Source organism: Pseudochaenichthys georgianus, chromosome 4 (genome assembly GCF_902827115.2).
Source record: "Pseudochaenichthys georgianus chromosome 4, fPseGeo1.2, whole genome shotgun sequence".
NCBI classification, from domain to species: Eukaryota; Metazoa; Chordata; class Actinopteri; order Perciformes; family Channichthyidae; genus Pseudochaenichthys; species Pseudochaenichthys georgianus.
Window position 1 is genome coordinate 9844089 of NC_047506.1, and position 16279 is coordinate 9860367.

The window sequence follows — 16279 nt, forward strand, 5'->3', positions numbered from 1 at the left end:
TCTCAGTTCTCAGCCATGGTGCGACGTGTGGCAGTGGTGGGAGCCGGCAGCTCTGGTCTGGCTTGCATCAAGATCTGCGTTGAGGAAGGCATGGAGCCTGTTTGCTTTGAGAGCAGTGATGACATTGGCGGCTTGTGGAAATGTAAGGTGAGTGGGGGGCACCTTGAGTAGCCCATACATGAAGGTAGTGGCCAGTTAAAGATTGGTTTTATGATACTGTATGGCCTAAGAGCTCCCAACCTAATCTGGAATAAAATGATATTCAGTTTGAAAATAGATTGTGTCAAAAGAATTGCAAACCTCAGTAAATTGTCCTTATCAAAGTTTGTTTGTGCCAACAGGAGTCACCTGAGCCAGAGCGATCCAGCATCTATCGCTCCTTGGTGGTGAACACCTCCAAAGAGATGATGTGTTACAGTGATTTCCCCATGCCTGCTGACTATCCAAACTACATGCACAACTCCCAGCTGCTGCAGTACTACAGGCTCTACGCTGACCACTTTGACCTGCTCAGATACATTCATTTCCAGGTCATCCTCCAGGAGTTCACCATCTTTTCACAAGTTTATACAACATACTATGTGAAGTTAAAGTTATCAATTCTTTCTTTCTTTCTTTTCTGAATGTGGTCATGCATGATACAGACCACAGTGAAGAGTGTTGCCCAGAGGCCGGATTTCTCTCTGTCAGGTCAGTGGGACATAGTGACAATTAACAAGGATGGCGAGGAGGAGAGAAACGTCTTTGATGCAGTTATGGTGTGTTCAGGCCACTACACTCATCCGTCCTTACCCCTGTCAGGTTTTCCAGGTCTGTCAAATTCAAACATTTTACAGAATTTGATGAAAGAGCATTCATCTTGCATATACTGTAACTGTTTTCCTTTTGCACCATCTGTATCTACTCCAGGATATGAGACGTTTTCTGGCAGGTGCTTTCACAGCTGGGAATACAAGATGCAGATGCCTGCAGAGGAAAGAGGGTGGTGGTGGTCGGCATTGGCAATTCTGGAGGAGATATTGCAGTGGAGATCAGTAGATCTGCAAAGAAGGTAAGATGGGAAAAAAAGGAAAGCTTTAATTTAGTTTGGCAGAGGAGCAGGGGATAGATGAAAACAATGTGTACTTAACTGCTATAAGATTGCACTGCACATTGTTACTTCAAAATATGTAACCCATGAATTCACATCTATCGTTTTAAATCTCTCTGACAGACATTTCTCAGCACACGCGAGGGGGCCATGGGTGATTGGCAGGATGTCCAGTAATGGTCTTCCTCTGGACATGACCGCTATCACCAGACTCAACAAACATGCTCACACTGCTTCTGCCCAATACTTTGGTCAACTGGGCAGCAGAGAGAGCACTGAACTACAAATATGACCACAGACTGTATGGTCTGAAGCCCAAACACAGGTGCCGCATGATTCCAGTGTGAAAATGCTGTCAGCTGTGCAGACTGTTACTCTATCTAATACAATGGTGTCATTTTGAATAGGAGAAAATCTTTGTAACAAGATAGGTGGTTGATTCCTTTCATTTCATTTCTTTCCCAGACTTATGGACAGAAGTCCTCTGATCAATGATGACCTCCCTGGTCGAATCCTTCAGGGAGCGCTTGTAATGAAAACCAATCTAAAAGGATTCAAAGACTCAGGAGTGGAATTTGAAGATGGCAGAGTGGAGGAGAACATTGATGCTGTGGTTTTCTGTACAGGCTATAATGGAACATTTCCATTCCTGCCTTCAGTCTTAACTGACGGGCCTCAACGAGAACTGACATTGTACAAGTGAGTATGTTGTCAGTAGAGTTTGTATAGCTATGTGTGATTTTTTTTTTAAAGTTTTACTAGTTGAAAATCCACACTAAAACTTAACTTAAGGGGTTGTAAATGTTGTAAGATGACCTTTCACATGAGAAGATAGATAGCATTTTTAATAAAACAAGAAAAAAATCCTAATTATACTTCAATAAATAGAAATATAGAAAAATGTTTACAGAGCATAAGATTGAATTGTGCTTAAATTGTGCTGTTTTAAAATAACATTTTAGTTAAAAAATATGCATCCTATGAGTTATTGTGTATATATATATATATATATATATATATAAAAATACATGTTGTAAGTACTGCCATATATTAATATATACTTTGGTAATTTCGGACTCTGTTTCCTCCTTCTCTGGACTACCCGTCACGATGTTTCCAGAGAGAACAGAATTAATTGGGTGTCGTCAGCGTAGCAGTATGAAAAACCATGCGGGCTAATGACAGATCCGAGCGAGTTTGTGTACAGGGAGAAGAGGAGGGGACCAAGAACAGAGCCCTGAGGGACCCCTGTAGTTAATTGACAAGGGTCGGACTCGGACCCTCTCCAAGTTACCCTGTAGGTACGGTCTTTGAGGTATGAGGTGAGGAGGGAAAGTGCACAGCCTGAAACTCCAAGTTCTTGGAGAGTGCGAAGGAGGATCTGATGGTTCACCGTGTCGAATGCAGCAGACAGGTCCAACAGGATGAGGACAGAGGAGAGGGAGGCTGCTTTAGCAGTGTGCAGTTCCTCAGTGACAGCAATGAGAGCAGTTTCTGTGGAGTGGCCTGCCTTGAAACCAGACTGGTGCGGATCCAGAAGGTTGTTCTGATGGAGATAACAGGAGAGTTGTTTAAAGACAGCACATTCAAGTGTTTTAGAGACAGGAACGGGAGGAGAGAGACAGGCCTGTAGTTTATAACATCAGACGGGTTGAGAGTGGGTTTCTTTAGGAGAGAGTTTACTCTTGCCTCCTTGAGACTGTTTGGAAAGTGACCAGAAGTTAGAGAAGTGTTGATGAAATGGGTGAGAAACGGTAGAATATCAGGAGCGATAGTCTGAAGGTGGTTTGAAGGGATAGGATCCAGAGGACAGGTGGTAGGGCGGGCAGAGGTAATGAGGGTAAGAACCTCACTTGGCGAAGAGAGGGGAAAAGGAGGTAGTGTGTGGGTGGAAGGAGGGGTCTGGTGACCCAGTGGTGAGTAGAGGTGAGTCAGAAAAAGAAGAGCGAATATCATCAACCTTTTTCAAAGTGGTTAACAAAGTCACTTGACAGAAGTGAGGAGGGGGGAGGGGCTTTGGGAGGGTCCAAGAGGGTGGAGAAGATGGAAAATAGTTTTTTAGGATTGGAATAGGAAGATTGGATCTTATCTTGAAAGAAAGTGCTTTTTTGCCCTGAGAGATCGAAGCAGAGAAAGAGGAGAGGAGAGCCTGAATAGGTTAGGAGGTCGTCATGGTGTTTGGATTAAACACCGTTTCCGCTCTGCTGCCCGAAGGACGGTTCTATTAGCACGCAGTGCGTCATTTAGCCAGGGAGCAGGAGGGGACTGACGAGCCTGCCGAGATGTGAGAGGACAGAGAGAGTCCAAGGAGGATGAGAGAGGTAGAGAGGAGAGTTTCCGCAGCAGAGGTTTGGAGGCAGGAGTTGGAACGAGTCAGAGGAAGGGAGGGCTGAGAGCACCGATGAGGCAAAGGTAGGACAGGTGCAGGATGAGAAGAGATTAGTTTGTTATGTTTGGAAAGGGGTAGGAGAGAATGAATGAAGAAGTGATCGGATGTGTGGATTGGTTTACAGAGAGGTTAGAAGTAGCGCAGTTCCTTGAGAATATGAGATCAAGGACATTGCCAGCTTTATGAGTTGGTGGGGACAGAGACAGTGAGAAAGCAAAGGTGGGTTAACAGAGAGATGTTAGTTTGTCTATCTTCCCTGTCTGGAGGTTGAAGTCTCCGAGAAGTACAGCGGGAGGGCCAGTTTCAGGGATGTGTGAGAGGAGATTATCCAATTCCTCCAAGAAGTCCACCAAGGCGCCTGGTGGACGGTAGAGAACAACAATGGTTAATTGTATAGGATGGGTTACTGTGACGGCATGGAATTCAAAGGTGGAAGGAGTGAAGTTAGGTAGCTTGAAGAGGGAAAAGCTCCATTTGGGAGAGAGCAGGAGACCAGTGCCACCTCCTCTGCCAGTGGGTCTGGGTGTATGGAGAAGGAATATGCTGTGGAGAGAGCTGCTGGGGTGGATGTGTTGAATGGAGTAATCCAGGTCTCAGTGAGAGCAAGGAAATCAAGGGACTGCAGGGAGGCGTAGCCAGAGATGAAGTCAGCCTTAGGAACAGCTGACTGGCAGTTCCCACAGGCACCTGAAACTAGATGTTGGATGTCAGTGGAGCACGTGGGATAGACGAGAGCAGGCCGGTTATAGCGATTAGGCGATACACGGGGCCAGTGATAATTGTGAGAAGACACATGAACAGGATTGGAGAAAATACACATGCTTATAGCATGAGGGGCTATATCCGTCTCTGATTGTTACATTATTATGAGAGTGCTCTCATACTTTAAATTGTATATATCTATATAAATATATTTGTGTGTGTGTGTCCGCATCTGTAGCCTGTTATTGTCTCATTATACCGCACTCTCAATGAATTCAAAGTAAATATGTGGGGGAACAATGTTCAGCTGATCTAACAGAGATTATAAAATACAGCGCTATGACAAAACACTCGACAGCTGATGCAGCTGTTGCCACGTAATAATGAACGGACGTTGCTTTAATATGACCGCTCAGAGGAGAGGAGTTCTCATTTCTTTAAACGTCTGCTGCTTCCCCTCCTCTCTCATCGGTTCCCCTCCTCGGTCCTCCTCTCGCATCTCCTGTGGGCGGGACTAAGTCTTGAGGAGGGGAGTCGAGGAGGGGAAATGTAAGAATTGAGAAGCCTATATGGATTCCTTGCGTCCCTCACTTGCCCCCCCGAGTTGTGGAGAGACACAAGAAAGGCTTCTCAATTCTCTAATACCCTTCCGGTATAAATAGGAAGGAGGCCCGACAATCTGCTCCATCTTTTCTTCAGCACACCGTTACTGAAGCACAAGAGACACTTCAATTGCAGAGTAAACATGAGTAACAATGTGAGAGATTGTCCCTCATGTGGCTCTGGGTTCATAATGAGTTATGACCTATGACCAGCACACATGTGAATCCTGCCTGGGGTCAGAGCACGGGATGCTGGTTTCCCAGCCACCCCTTCTCTGGAGCCAAGCCTGACGGCGTTTTTTGGGGTAAGACAGGCCAACATAATCGCCGGACGGCGCCCTACGTTGAGCTCCCCCAGAGACCAGTATGTCGCCCGCCAGGCCGACCGGGTGCACCAGTGTGCCTTTCAGGCGGCGGCGAATAACATCGCACTGCTCTCCAACTCGGTGGTGACACTGGTAGAGTGGTCCACCACCTTGGCCGCTGACGAGGCAGAGGAAATCAGCAAGGCGGACAGCACGGCGCTCACTCTGTGCGCGTCCGTCGCTGTCTCCCAGGCGAGGATTTCCGCGTAGATGACACAGATCATCTATTGGTACACACGGTTCAACGGTTCCACCTCTGGCTGCAGCAGGCGTCTGTTACGGAGACGGCCAGAAAAGTGCTACCCGTCCGGGCTGTTCGGACCCCAGTTCCACGCCATGGTGGAGTCCATGAAGACAGCGGGTGGGCGTGGACTACAAGTGTTTCAGTGCTGCGCGGGTGCGCAGGGGGAATACCCAATAGCGATAGCCTTAGAGGGCTACGCCAATACTCATAGAAGCTGGAGTTACAGTAGGTAACTTCAGTTCCTCGATTATAGCTCCTCCATTATCGCTCCTCGGTCCTCCGGCAAAAATAAGGCCATTGGGACGCTACTCAAGATGACGCAGACAACTTCCGGTGAGACAGAGGAGCGAGGAAATGAAAAATAAGAGAAGTGAGAAAGGGCCACAGACAGGAAACCAAAGACAGATCTAAACTAGACAAAACACACTGCAGACAGAAAACCAAAGACAGATCTAGACAAGACAAAACGCAACACAGACAGATCGTGACACTTATATTCACAAGCTAAAAAATGAGCTCCACCTTTACCAGAAGCAGCTTTAAAGTCACATTAAAACATCATTAGATATAATAAAATGATATAATGTGTTTTTCTCTGAAAAAGAGCAGAGTGAGTTTAACTTGTTGTTATAGAAGTGTATTTTGATGCCAATACTTTTGAAAAGTTAATTAAGTAAAATGTTGAATGTGTGACTATTAGTTTTAGAAGAGTATTTATACATTATATTTTATTACTTTTGCTGAAGTAAAAGATGTAAGTAGTTTATTTCCCTTGTTTTCCTGCTGCCTCCTCAGATTCTTCAATCAGATCCCGGTAGTCAACGATGAGCTGCCTCTAAAGATTCTGTCTGGGTCTGTCATCATCAAAACAAATGTGAAGGAGATCTGTGGCTCGTCCGTGGTGTTTGAGGATGGCAGCACTGTGGAAAAAGTAAAGGAACTTAGTTTCCAAGGATATATTCTATCTTTATTTCCAAGGATATATTCTATCTTTATTTCAAGCAAAATTCAAGGCTATCTCTTACTTATCTCTTCCTCTTTATAGGTGGATACGATCGTGTTTGCAACAGGTTACAACTATGATTTTCCATACTTGCCAAGTAGTTCTAAGTACATGTCTGGGCATCGTCTGGGACTGTACAAACACGTTTTTCCTCCAAACCTGGAGCATCCCACTCTGGCTGTGGTGGGTTTCATCCATGCCTTTGCAGCGATCATGACACAGGCTGAAATGCAGGCCCGCTGGGTCTCACGAGTTTTCAATGGTGAGGCTTTACCAGTTTATCATCTGCCACTTTTCTAGATACTTTTCAAACGGACCATATACCTTTGTCTGTCTTTTGCATTTCAGGACAGGCCAAGCTGCCCTCAAACCAGGCCATGATAAAGTCTGTGGACAAGGACACCAAGGACATCGAGAAAAAGTAAAACTAATATTCCTCTGCTAGGTTATTTATTGCAGACAACATTGTCAATTAATTTGATAATATCTTAAGGTTCTTCAAATTAGATTCAAGTTTCAAGGCTTTTATTGTCATTCGTACATGAATGCTACAATAAAACTACAGTGTAGTTATGTCCAGGGGTGGACTGGGACAAAAAACTCGGGAAACTCGACCGGCCCAACTCGGTACCACTAGTCAATTGTCAACGGTGGGGGGGTGCTAGTGAATTGTCCGACCGGCCCACCGGGGAAAACTCCCGGTATTCCCAATGGCCGCCCCTGGTTATGTCGATTAAAATCTTAGGTCACAGGCTCCTCAGTGCAACACAAGAACACAGATCAAATAGTCGAAGTAAATACAATAAAATAGAATAGAAGTATTGCCAGAGTCTATATACAAGTGATAAATAATTTGTAATTAGATTTGTTAATAAATAGTAAATAAAGGTTTGAGTGCAACAAATTCCTATATTAATTTCCGATCCATCCTCTCCACAGCTACATTGTGTCAAGGTTGACACCCCTGCACGTGGACTTTGTTACCTACATGGATGACTTAGCAGGAGAGATTGGGGTGCGGCCCAGTCTGCTCTGGCTCTTCTTCACAGACTACCAAATTTTCAAGATGGTTCTGTGGGGACCTGTCACCAGCTACCAGTACCGCTTGAAGGGACCAGGGAAATGGGGCGGAGCCCGCAGAGCAATCTCAACCACGTTGAACCGCGTGTACCAGCCCCTGAAAACCAGAAAGGTCTGAAATAAACACAGTTTCTTCATAAGACTCTTATGAAATGTAATGCATTAGGAACCTGTGTCTTTTCCAACTTATCTGAACATCAGATCAAGTCATCAAATCAAAGTTTATTTATATAGCCCAATAGCACAAAACACGTTTATCTCAGTGGGCTTTACAGATTAACAAACACAGATGACAGTGTTAAAAGAATAAAACAATTACAAGAAACTAATTAAAAGATACAAATTAAATAGATAATAGAAAAAATACCAAGAATTGTAGAAGTCAGGAGAACACACATAGGCTTATCTTAAACCAGCTCTAACTACAGGCTTTATTAAAAAAGAAAGGTCTTCAACATACTCTCAAAGTGTTCAACACTGTCTGCCTCCCTAAAAACAACATGAAGTTTGTTCCCGGGAAAAGGAGCTTGGTAGCTGAACGCTCTGACTCCTAATTTAGTTTTGCGGACTCTTTGAACCAATCGAAGACTCTGAGAGTGTAATACTCTATAGATGCAATAGGGGATTAAAATATATTGTGGTGGTCTTAAACATGAAATAATGTTTGTATACATCCAACGTAACTTTCCGTCCTATCCCTTACAGCTGGAGACAAAAGAGGCCTCTTTTGCTGGCAGCCTGTTCAAGCTGAGCCTGACCCTCATGGCTGGAGGAGCGGCCGTTTACTACATCCATGTGCGCAACCCGACCACCATCCCCACTCTGCTGGCCAACCTGCGACCACAAACAGCCTAAACATGTTAAATCAAACAATATGCAGACCAAATACTTTACTTGTTTCCTTAAGTAATCTAGTTCAATTAACTCCTGTTTGGGTTGTGATTATGGGAATACCACAGTTTATGCTGCTTTTAAAGCTATTACTACTTCTATATGTTTAGTTTGTTTAAATGCCATATCCTTTTTTCTTAAGAAAGTCCACTGTATATGCACATTTTCAATCCAAAAAGTATGGTAATGTGACAAAATCCACACAATCGTTCACTGCTAATGATTACTGTCAGAAATGTCCTACAACAAACTCTTAGTGTATTGAAAAAGTAATACTGAGTTAAAGTGTAAAAGAATGGAATTCAAAGTTGGCAGTGGATGTAAAAGTATTTTCATGTTTGCGTATAAACACAAGCAGGTCTGTTAACATTTGCTGGCTTGTAAAAGGTCAACCATAACTACATTAACCAGATATATGTGTGTCTTAAGCTTTTAAATCACAGAGAATGTAAGGGAATGTTAAACACATATAAAGACATCTCACTCTTTGAGTAGACCCATTAATAAAGACTTAATCAAGAGCCCTCTGTGTGTGTGTTGTTGATCATGTGGTGGGGGGGGCGGGGACATTGAAACTACAGGTGAAACGGGAGGAAAGTCAAATGTGTTGTGAAGCAAGCATACTAGCATAGGATGCTATAAGATTATGTATACTGCATTTACAACTACATCATTTATATTGTGTATTTCGTCAGTGTGTTTTTTTGTTGCCAGAATCGCTCGCGTCACCTGGAGAACAAAAGACACCGCTTCCAGTGTTTACTCGAGTTTACAATCCGAGTGTTTCAACCATGGATGTATAATAAGAGCTTGAGTATTCTGAATATACTCAAAATGTTGAAATGCTCATTCATGATCCTCTGAATTTCAGAGGATCATGGAGTATATACTATGTGGTTTAATGGGCATGTAAAAAGGGCATGTACAAAGTTAACGTTAGCTTCCTTTCTCTTTTAATTCCCTCTGGATATTTGTTATGTTTTGGTGCCAGAGAAAAAACGTATTTTCGGGCCAAGAGCCGTCCCGCTGAGGTGGAAACAGAAATACTGGCTTGCAGGGTAACATGTTCAAAGTTCATCGCCTGCAATAGCCTTCTGTAGATAAGAAACATGCAGTTCATGTGAATGTAGAGGCTGTTTGGCATTTTAGTCACAGCTGACAGGGGACTTGTGGAAGGTGAGAGCAGTTTTTCAGACTTCAACAATGCAAACATTTATCTTTCTTGATGTTCACATTACACATGCTGAGCAGAGCAATACTCCTACCTAAGTTTACTAAATAATAATCATAATCCTTTGTTTTATCATTTTATTTAATTGTCTATTTAGTTTACTGAAGTAGTCCAACACTTGGTTATTCATGTTATTTTGAGTTAATCTGAAGTCAAATGCTCTTAGCAAAAAGCTATGTTTATTTAAGAGGAGTGGATATATTAACATATATTCTCTTGAATATGAATAAGTAAATGATGACGTATGCTGGAAAGGTGATCATAGCTGTTTAGACTTTTCGTCTTGTTTTCTCAGTTCTCAGCCATGGTGCGACGTGTGGCAGTGGTGGGAGCCGGCAGCTCTGGTCTGGCTTGCATCAAGATCTGCGTTGAGGAAGGCATGGAGCCTGTTTGCTTTGAGAGCAGTGATGACATTGGCGGCTTGTGGAAATGTAAGGTGAGTGGGGGGCACCTTGAGTAGCCCATACATGAAGGTAGTGGCCAGTTAAAGATTGGTTTTATGATACTGTATGGCCTAAGAGCTCCCAACCTAATCTGGAATAAAATGATATTCAGTTTGAAAATAGATTGTGTCAAAAGAATTGCAAACCTCAGTAAATTGTCCTTATCAAAGTTTTGTTTGTGCCAACAGGAGTCACCTGAGCCAGAGCGATCCAGCATCTATCGCTCCTTGGTGGTGAACACCTCCAAAGAGATGATGTGTTACAGTGATTTCCCCATGCCTGCTGACTATCCAAACTACATGCACAACTCCCAGCTGCTGCAGTACTACAGGCTCTACGCTGACCACTTTGACCTGCTCAGATACATTCATTTCCAGGTCATCCTCCAGGAGTTCACCATCTTTTCACAAGTTTATACAACATACTATGTGAAGTTAAAGTTATCAATTCTTTCTTTCTTTCTTTTCTGAATGTGGTCATGCATGATACAGACCACAGTGAAGAGTGTTGCCCAGAGGCCGGATTTCTCTCTGTCAGGTCAGTGGGACATAGTGACAATTAACAAGGATGGCGAGGAGGAGAGAAACGTCTTTGATGCAGTTATGGTGTGTTCAGGCCACTACACTCATCCGTCCTTACCCCTGTCAGGTTTTCCAGGTCTGTCAAATTCAAACATTTTACAGAATTTGATGAAAGAGCATTCATCTTGCATATACTGTAACTGTTTTCCTTTTGCACCATCTGTATCTACTCCAGGATATGAGACGTTTTCTGGCAGGTGCTTTCACAGCTGGGAATACAAAGATGCAGATGCCTGCAGAGGAAAGAGGGTGGTGGTGGTCGGCATTGGCAATTCTGGAGGAGATATTGCAGTGGAGATCAGTAGATCTGCAAAGAAGGTAAGATGGGAAAAAAAGGAAAAGCTTTAATTTAGTTTGGCAGAGGAGCAGGGGATAGATGAAAACAATGTGTACTTAACTGCTATAAGATTGCACTGCACATTGTTACTTCAAAATATGTAACCCATGAATTCACATCTATCTTTTTAAATCTCTCTGACAGACATTTCTCAGCACACGCGAGGGGGCCTGGGTGATTGGCAGGATGTCCAGTAATGGTCTTCCTCTGGACATGACCGCTATCACCAGACTCAACAACATGCTCACACTGCTTCTGCCCAATACTTTGGTCAACTGGGCAGCAGAGAGAGCACTGAACTACAAATATGACCACAGACTGTATGGTCTGAAGCCCAAACACAGGTGCCGCATGATTCCAGTGTGAAAATGCTGTCAGCTGTGCAGACTGTTACTCTATCTAATACAATGGTGTCATTTTGAATAGGAGAAAATCTTTGTAACAAGATAGGTGGTTGATTCCTTTCATTTCATTTCTTTCCCAGACTTATGGACAGAAGTCCTCTGATCAATGATGACCTCCCTGGTCGAATCCTTCAGGGAGCGCTTGTAATGAAAACCAATCTAAAAGGATTCAAAGACTCAGGAGTGGAATTTGAAGATGGCAGAGTGGAGGAGAACATTGATGCTGTGGTTTTCTGTACAGGCTATAATGGAACATTTCCATTCCTGCCTTCAGTCTTAACTGACGGGCCTCAACGAGAACTGACATTGTACAAGTGAGTATGTTGTCAGTAGAGTTTGTATAGCTATGTGTGATTTTTTTTTTTAAAGTTTTACTAGTTGAAAATCCACACTAAAACTTAACTTAAGGGGTTGTAAATGTTGTAAGATGACCTTTCACATGAGAAGATAGATAGCATTTTTAATAAAACAAGAAAAAAATCCTAATTATACTTCAATAAATAGAAATATAGAAAAATGTTTACAGAGCATAAGATTGAATTGTGCTTAAATTGTGCTGTTTTAAAATAACATTTTAGTTAAAAAATATGCATCCTATGAGTTATTGTGTATATATATATATATATATATATAAAAATATATGTTGTAAGTACTGCCATATATTAATATATACTTTGGTAATTTCAGGACTCTGTTTCCTCCTTCTCTGGTACTACCCACACTGGCCATCATGGGTAATGTGGAAATGCAGGCGCGATGGGCTGTCAAGGTCTTTACCGGTAAATTATTATGAGCTTTAAATGTAAACACACCCACTCGGGACTGAAAAGTGCAAGGTGTCAGCTGTTGTGTTTCATCTTCAAGGTTCGAGCTGTCTTCCACCTAAGGAGAAAATGCTGGAAGTCATAGAGTCTGAGAGGAAGAGGAACATGAAAAGGTAGACATCATCTTCACAATGAAGCTCATTCAAAAGAACAGGCAGATGTTCTTCCTACACGTATAAATTAAATTGTTTTTGAAATTTGAACAAATTTACTTGCTTTCTCAGCTATCCTTGCCCACGAACGGCAGCTCTCCAGGTAGAATACATCCCTTACCTGGATTTCATGGCAAAGGAGGTTGGTTCAGTTTATCTCGATATAAAATTGCATTATAATTTGTATTGCACCTGTAAGACACAAACCTCATGATATACTTCCAATCACAGGTGGGTGTTCGACCAAACCTCCTGACACTACTGCTGACAGATCCTGTGTTCTGGGTGAGGATCTTCTTTGGTCCCTGCACTCCATATCAGTATCGTCTCACGGGGCCTGGACAGTGGGCCGGGGCCCGTCAGGCGATCCTCACTCAGTGGGAGCGATTGGCTCAACCCTTCAGAACCAGAGCGGTACCGGAGAGCAGGCCGTCTGCGATTTCTCCCTGGGCGCTTGTACTTGGAGGAACAGTTGCAATGGCTTTTGTTCTGTCTAAAACTGAGATAACTCCAGTGCTGTCGGGTGCCGCCCAGTTTCTGGACAGGTGCAAGATGTTTCTGAAGGACTCCTGGTTCACTCTTACACCAAACTAAAATGATCATATTTGGGTACACTGTGTAACGAATATAACCCAAGATCATATATGTTGCAATATGATGTGCAATTATAATACAGACATTGAAATATTAATATCCTAGATATTCTAAGATTCATTGAAAGAAAAAAAAAAAAATGGATCAGGGAATTTTAAGACATTTAAAAAAAAAAAAAAATTGGTGTTTGGCTTGCAGAAAAAGAGACAGCCTCCCTCTTTTAATGTTGTGTATGATTGTAGTATTATGTAATAATATGGTGCTACACAATTGGAAAAGTAGTTGGCACTCTTCTGATAGGTGTATCTGTTTCAAAGGTCAGAGAAAACTGCAATCTACCATCAGATAGCATAGAGAAACCTAAATTGAGGCTTATTAAAAACTATAATTATATGTATGTGTGTTTGTCGGACTGAGCTCAGCATGATACACAGAGCAGATTTAGCCGTGACCACATTGTGTTGTTGGTTTACTTATTGTCTGTCATTTAATTCTGAAATGAATCGTGTACACCATGTATAGGTTGGTTATTTTGATAAAATACCTCTGTAGGGAATCAGGGAGAGGATAAGCCGAGAGAGTGTTGTTTCCCTGGAGCAGCACCATCTTCAGGCTTTTATGTGTTTCTTTAATCAGACCTCTCAGTCTTATTTTGAAGTTAGTTTCTGGGAGCCGACAGGAAAAGTTCAACACCAATCACAAAAGGTACTTGTAAGTTGTAACAGAGGAGATCTTAAATCTTAAATTAAATGGAAACTGAACAATCTGGTGCCACTAAATGTTTTTAAAGCTCTGTTGGATGCTACTCAATCGGAAGCTATTGGTACCTGTTTATGTGGATAATTTTGTAAATGATGCTGTATGATGTCCTTTTGTTGTTCTATTATGTTTTTATGTTTCATGTGGAACTACTTGAGCAGGTCTCCCTTGGAAAAGAGATCAATGATCTTAATGGGATTTTATCTGTATAAATAAAGGTTTGAAATTAAATGAAATTATTCTCCGTCATGTTTAGCTGTAGTACAGTATGCAGGTTTGCATGATAAAATGGATGTGTCACACACACATAGTGCTTCAGAGCTGCAAATGACTACTTCAGGTTGCACTTTGTATTCTGTTTAGCCAGTTTTGCATCGTCTTGGTACTTATTACATTGCATTTAGCTGTCGCTTTTATCCAAAGCGACTTACAATAAGTGCGTTCGACCAACAAAATACAAACTTGAAGAAAACAGAATCATACAAGTACATCAGGTTTCATAGAGCTAAAACATTTCAAGTGCTACTTAACTGGCTTTAGATAAGCCAGTCCTTTATTAGTATACAAGTGCTTTGTTAATAGTTCTATCGCTCGAAGTGGAGTAGAAAGAGATGAGTTTTCAGTCTGCGCCGGAAGATATGTAAGCTTTCTGCTGTCCTGATATCAATGGGGAGCTCATTCCACCATTTTGGAGCCAGGATAGCAAACCCACGTGTTTTTGCTGATGGGAACTTGGGTCCCCTTCGCAGTGCGGGTGCAGTGAGCTGTTTGGCTGATGCAGAGCGAAGTGCACGTGCTGGGGTGTACGGTTTAACCATGTCCTGGATGTAGGAAGGGCCAGATCCATTCGGAGCATGGTACGCAAGTACCAGTGTCTTGAAGTGGATTCTAGCAGTTACCGGAAGCCAGTGGAGGGAGCGGAGGAGCGGCGTGGTGTGGGAAAATGTTGGAAGGTTGAAGACCAGACGAGCCGCTGCATTCTGAATGAGCTGCAGAGGTCGGATGGCACATGCAGGTAGACCAGCCAGGAGGGAGTTGCAGTAGTCTAGGCGTGAGGTGACGAGAGCCTGGACTAGAACCTGCGTCGATTTCTGGGTCAGCTGGGGGCGTATCTTCCTGATGTTGAAAAGCGTGTATCTGCAGCAGCGGGTTGTAGCAGCTATGTTTGCAGTAAACGACAGGTTGTTATCTAGGATCACACCCAGATTCCTTGCAGTCTGAGTCGGGGAAACAACAGAGGGGCCGATGTTGATAGTTAAGTCAAGAGAGGGACAATCTTTTCCCGGAAGGAAAAGTAGTTAATTGACAAGGGTCGGACTCAGACCCTCTCCAAGTAACCCTGTAGGTGCGGTCTTTGAGGTATGAGGTGAGGAGGGAAAGTGCAGAGCCTGATACTCCAAGTTCTTGGAGTATCTTTCAAACCAATATTATTTCTTAAACTTGTATGGTAGTCAGGAGCATCACTTTCTAATGTTTATTGATACATTTAGAGGGAGGGGATCTAAAGTAATGCTTTAAAATTCAGATTGGATTCATTTCTACCATTTTCTTAAATTCATGGTAGTTTCAGTAATCCCCTGGTAATTGAGGACACAAGTTATCTAAATGACTAATGTCGTCTTTATGGCTTTCAGAAAGGACAGGTGACTATCAAAGGACTAGCAGCAGCAGCAGGACTAGCAGCATATGATGATGATGATGATGATGTTAAATGTGTTGTTTTAGGAACATCCATTGCAAATACATGGAATTCAATAAACATTGAATAGAATATCATGCAGTTTGTCGGTGCCTTTTCCTCCGTGTTGTCCTGGTTTGCTGTGCTGCCTCCTAGTCGCCACCATGGTTTTCTGTGCTGCCTGGGGATGCTCAAATCGCTCAGAGAAAGGAGTACGAATGTACGGCTTCCCCACTGACACAGAGCGGAGGAAAAAATGGCTGGCTCAAGTCAGCAGGAGCAATTTCACGACCAACAGCAACAAAATATGTGATGTAATTATATACAAACACTGCATTTGCACTTTTTCACAAAACGAAAACCACACCATTGGGAAAGCTTAATGTTTTGTTTAATACAAAAAAACAGGGAAAGGCTTGAAAAACACTGAGAGTTGAGACTCAGGGTGCAGGGTGAGGGTCTCAGTGCAGGTATTCAGGCTCCATTGAATCCCCCCCTGGTTCTTGTGCTGAAAGAGGGAGTAACAGACAGGAGAAAGGGTTATACACACACAGCACACCTATTGGATGGGAAATGCCTTGGGGAGATAAGGTGTTTACTTGTATTAAACTTACCTTGTGTTTTCACTCTCACTTAAGTCCCTCTCCCTTTGCCATCAATCCAGAATCAGCTGAGCTGCAACATTATACAGACAGGTAATAATCAACATAATCACAAGGACACAATATGGCTCTGCTAAAAACACTCACTCTTACACGCACCAAAGTTATATTTATCTAATATTTAACTCCCTCCTCCCCCGCATACAATCCCGTTTAGAAAACCCTCTTCTCTAATTCAACATGTTGGACGAAATGACATTAAGAGAACGGAATTTACAATTAAAAGGCTGTTCAACGTGTGTTGCTAA

At 42.7% G+C, this 16279-nt stretch overlaps 1 protein-coding gene, 1 long non-coding RNA gene and 1 pseudogene across 4 annotated transcripts; 2 read left to right on the plus strand and 1 right to left on the minus strand.

Annotated features, from left to right (window-relative positions):
• LOC117445290 (flavin-containing monooxygenase 5-like) lies at positions 1-8887 on the plus strand (annotated as a pseudogene).
• Positions 8888-8979: 92 nt separating this feature from the next.
• Positions 8980-13927, plus strand: LOC117445289 (dimethylaniline monooxygenase [N-oxide-forming] 2-like). 3 transcript variants are annotated; one of them, XM_071202852.1, is made up of 10 exons: positions 8980-10033; positions 10229-10417; positions 10532-10697; positions 10797-10939; positions 11103-11302; positions 11443-11676; positions 12050-12141; positions 12227-12299; positions 12411-12480; positions 12570-13927. In XM_071202852.1, the coding sequence occupies exons 1-10, from the start codon at positions 9902-9904 to the stop codon at positions 12930-12932; spliced, it is 1662 nt and encodes a 553-aa protein (XP_071058953.1). In that variant the 5' UTR covers positions 8980-9901; the 3' UTR covers positions 12933-13927. The 3 variants fall into 3 exon arrangements, with proteins under 3 accessions (XP_071058953.1, XP_071058952.1, XP_071058954.1); XM_071202851.1 differs by having other exon boundaries at positions 9535-9542; positions 9893-10033; positions 10532-10939; XM_071202853.1 differs by having other exon boundaries at positions 9921-10028; positions 10532-10939.
• Positions 13928-15743: 1816 nt separating this feature from the next.
• Positions 15744-16071, minus strand: LOC139433702 (uncharacterized). Its single transcript, XR_011643089.1, has 2 exons — positions 15984-16071; positions 15744-15877 (listed from the first exon to the last, which is right to left on the minus strand). It is a non-coding gene; the product is annotated as an uncharacterized lncRNA (long non-coding RNA).
• Positions 16072-16279: the final 208 nt, after the last annotated feature.